Source organism: Penaeus monodon, chromosome 25, assembly GCF_015228065.2.
Source record: "Penaeus monodon isolate SGIC_2016 chromosome 25, NSTDA_Pmon_1, whole genome shotgun sequence".
NCBI classification, from domain to species: domain Eukaryota; kingdom Metazoa; phylum Arthropoda; class Malacostraca; order Decapoda; family Penaeidae; genus Penaeus; species Penaeus monodon.
This window is the reverse complement of record NC_051410.1, coordinates 36,148,960-36,149,599: the sequence shown is the minus strand read 5'-3', so window position 1 is coordinate 36,149,599 and position 640 is coordinate 36,148,960. Positions and strand designations below refer to the sequence as shown.

General features: G+C 32.0%; 1 protein-coding gene across 1 annotated transcript in view; it reads right to left on the bottom strand.

The window, feature by feature from the left end:
* The window catches only part of LOC119589200 (WSC domain-containing protein 1-like), a gene marked incomplete at its 5' end in the record, with an annotated part of 57,302 nt that overhangs the window by 3,171 nt on the left and 53,491 nt on the right, over positions 1-640 (bottom strand). Inside the window, 1 exon segment of the mRNA XM_037937799.1 lies at positions 10-183. Within this exon segment, the coding sequence (XP_037793727.1) occupies positions 10-183 (174 nt within the window).

The window sequence follows — 640 nt, the reverse complement described above, 5'->3', positions numbered from 1 at the left end:
TTCGCTCACCTCAGCCTGTAATAGACGCCGTTGGGGGTGGTCCTCTTGAAGGCTCCGTTGAGATTCTTAAGGACGCACTGGAAACGCCGGTTGTCGACTCGAATCCTTAAGAAGTGTAGGATCCTGAGGAGTTCCTTCCGAGGGTCTTCAAGGAGGTGTTCGTAGTGGACCACGTGGGACGATCTGGGCGAAGGGGGGGTGGGAGATGCATTGGATATTTTGTGAATAAATAAAATTGATAAAAATATACATCACAAAATAAATTAATGAAAATATAGGTCACAAAAATAAATAAAATTGATAAAAATATATAATTTGTAGATTTTTTTGTGCATTTTTTGTGATGCCTATTTCTGTGGTGTTTATTTCGTTTTTTCTTTTGTTTTTTGTTTTGTATTGCATATTTTTGTGGATTTTTTTTTTTTTTTTTTTTTGTGAAGCATATATATATATATATATATTTTTTTTGGTTTTGTGATGCATATTCTTTGTTTTTTTTGTGGTACATTTTTTTTGTGATGCCTATTTTTGTTGATTTTTTTGTGGTTCCTATTTTTTTTTTTTTTTTTTTTGATGTCAATTTTTGGCTTTTATTTTGTGATGCTTTTTTTTGTGATGCATATTCTTTGTTTTTTTGTGG